This window comes from Mandrillus leucophaeus, unplaced genomic scaffold, assembly GCF_000951045.1.
Source record: "Mandrillus leucophaeus isolate KB7577 unplaced genomic scaffold, Mleu.le_1.0 Scaffold715, whole genome shotgun sequence".
NCBI classification, from domain to species: Eukaryota; Metazoa; Chordata; class Mammalia; order Primates; family Cercopithecidae; genus Mandrillus; species Mandrillus leucophaeus.
Window position 1 is genome coordinate 208,001 of NW_012107753.1, and position 1,850 is coordinate 209,850.

Genomic DNA, 1,850 nt, shown 5'->3' on the forward strand with positions numbered 1-1,850 from the left:
AACTTTTTACAAATATTGCCATTTCATCTTTATACTAGTTAATGAAATATAGAATATACCAAATTGTTATAATGCTAGTGCAATAAATTTATTATACAGGGACACCATCTCAATAGTCTGTACACAGATGATAAAATGTAGTGTCCCTAGTCAAAATCTATAACTATTTTATTCAATTCAGAATGTGAACTCTATTTCATTAAATAATTATAACCTAGGATTCAGGCTCCTATCACTTAATGTCAAATTAAACCACTGAATTACACATAAAAAAATCAAAATACAAGAGTCAATGACACACCAATTGTCTTGTAATGTCATTTTATTTTCAGCTACATAGACATCTTTTTCATGTATTGTTACTAGAACAACTTGTATAGGGTTTTATGGTTTGGGGTAAACATTTTTAAAAAAGGAACTTGTCTCTATTATACAGAGTTACAATATAAAAATGATTTATAGACTATATTTTTCAGCATATAAGTAGCTACACTGTAATCCTGTTGAAGAAACTTTCCTATTTAAGCTTATAGGATGAAAATATATAATTAAAGTCTTCTGATCATAGCTTGAGACCATCAAGGGAATGTTTAGTTTCCTCCACAAAGAGCCACCAGGATTTTTTCATAATCTCCCTTGGTTTCATCCTGTTGATTCAAAAGTAAAATATGTTACTCGAAACCATAATTACTCTAATTTTTTTAATTATAAAAGAATTATTTTTAGACTTAGCTGTAGATGAGATTATACATTACCATTCATTTAATTAAACAATATGTACAACAGATAACTGACATTTTTTTATCATTTCATTAAAAAGCAATAGCCTTCAGGACTGAGATTACAAACTTCTCTGAATTAATTATGTTTTATATTAGTGCCATTATTTTCTATGAATGAAATATCATACAGAATTAAATAAGTGTAACACAATATAATCTCATATCCTATGTGAGGAAATACCTGATTCACTTACTAGAAGAAGAGAAACGTATAGTGCCTATAATTTTCTCACGTTTTCTGGGTAGATTTTAGTTATCCAATATGAATAATTAATTAAATTTAAATAGTTATCTACCTTTCAATAAGTCCAAAACCCTTGACTGCTCTGTTATATTTTTTTAACGTTCTTATGAGATAACTTGAACATAAGTTTTAAACATTTTACATGTGATAAAATTAAGATAAATATTTTGAATAAGAAGTTTCTAATCCTCTGACCAATATTAATAGCAAAATAAACCATAATGTCTATCTACTTTAGGGGGAACACTAGAATATTTTGCTTTCTGAATTTATGCATGGGAAACTAAATGTTTCCATGACTTTGGTTGAAAAATGTACCTAGTATTTCAGTAGAGAACTCACTAGTAGATTTTACCAGTGAAAGTTCAATTTACTCATGAAGTATACACCATACTATATTAAATTAATCTTACATATTAAATTTATAGATACAATAAGTCAATTCTTCTCTTTGAAGAGCTTGCAAAAAGAACTTTCATTTGTGGGGATGGCATTAGAGGAATCACAACATACCAGGATGGCTTGGCAAAGGGAGATACCATACATCTTCTGATAGAATGCTTTGATATCATTCATGTCAATTTCAGAACGTGAAACCATAATCCTGATCAATGCCTTATGGCGAGTTCCAGCACCCTGGCCAAAACAAATGATGGTGTCTCTTATATTCAGAAAATACTCTCATTAAAGAACATCAATTTTAAAGTTAAGGCTTCTTACTCTTCCATATAATTTCTATAGAGAAACTTGCTATATACACACACACACACACACACACACACACACACACACACCCCCCTTACACAAATGGTAATGAAATGAAA

The 1,850-nt window shown here is 29.4% G+C and overlaps 1 protein-coding gene across 2 annotated transcripts in view; it reads right to left on the bottom strand.

Moving 5' to 3' along the window:
• Positions 1-304: 304 nt before the first annotated feature.
• The window catches only part of ANXA1 (annexin A1), a 30,251-nt gene continuing 28,705 nt past the window's right edge, over positions 305-1,850 (bottom strand). For both annotated transcript variants that reach the window (XM_011965132.1, XM_011965131.1), the window contains 2 exons: positions 1,540-1,662; positions 305-647 (listed from right to left, as the gene is read on the bottom strand). In XM_011965132.1, coding sequence (XP_011820522.1) covers positions 591-647; positions 1,540-1,662 — 180 coding nt within the window. In that variant the 3' untranslated portion in view covers positions 305-590. The remainder of the gene's footprint in view (positions 648-1,539; positions 1,663-1,850) is intronic.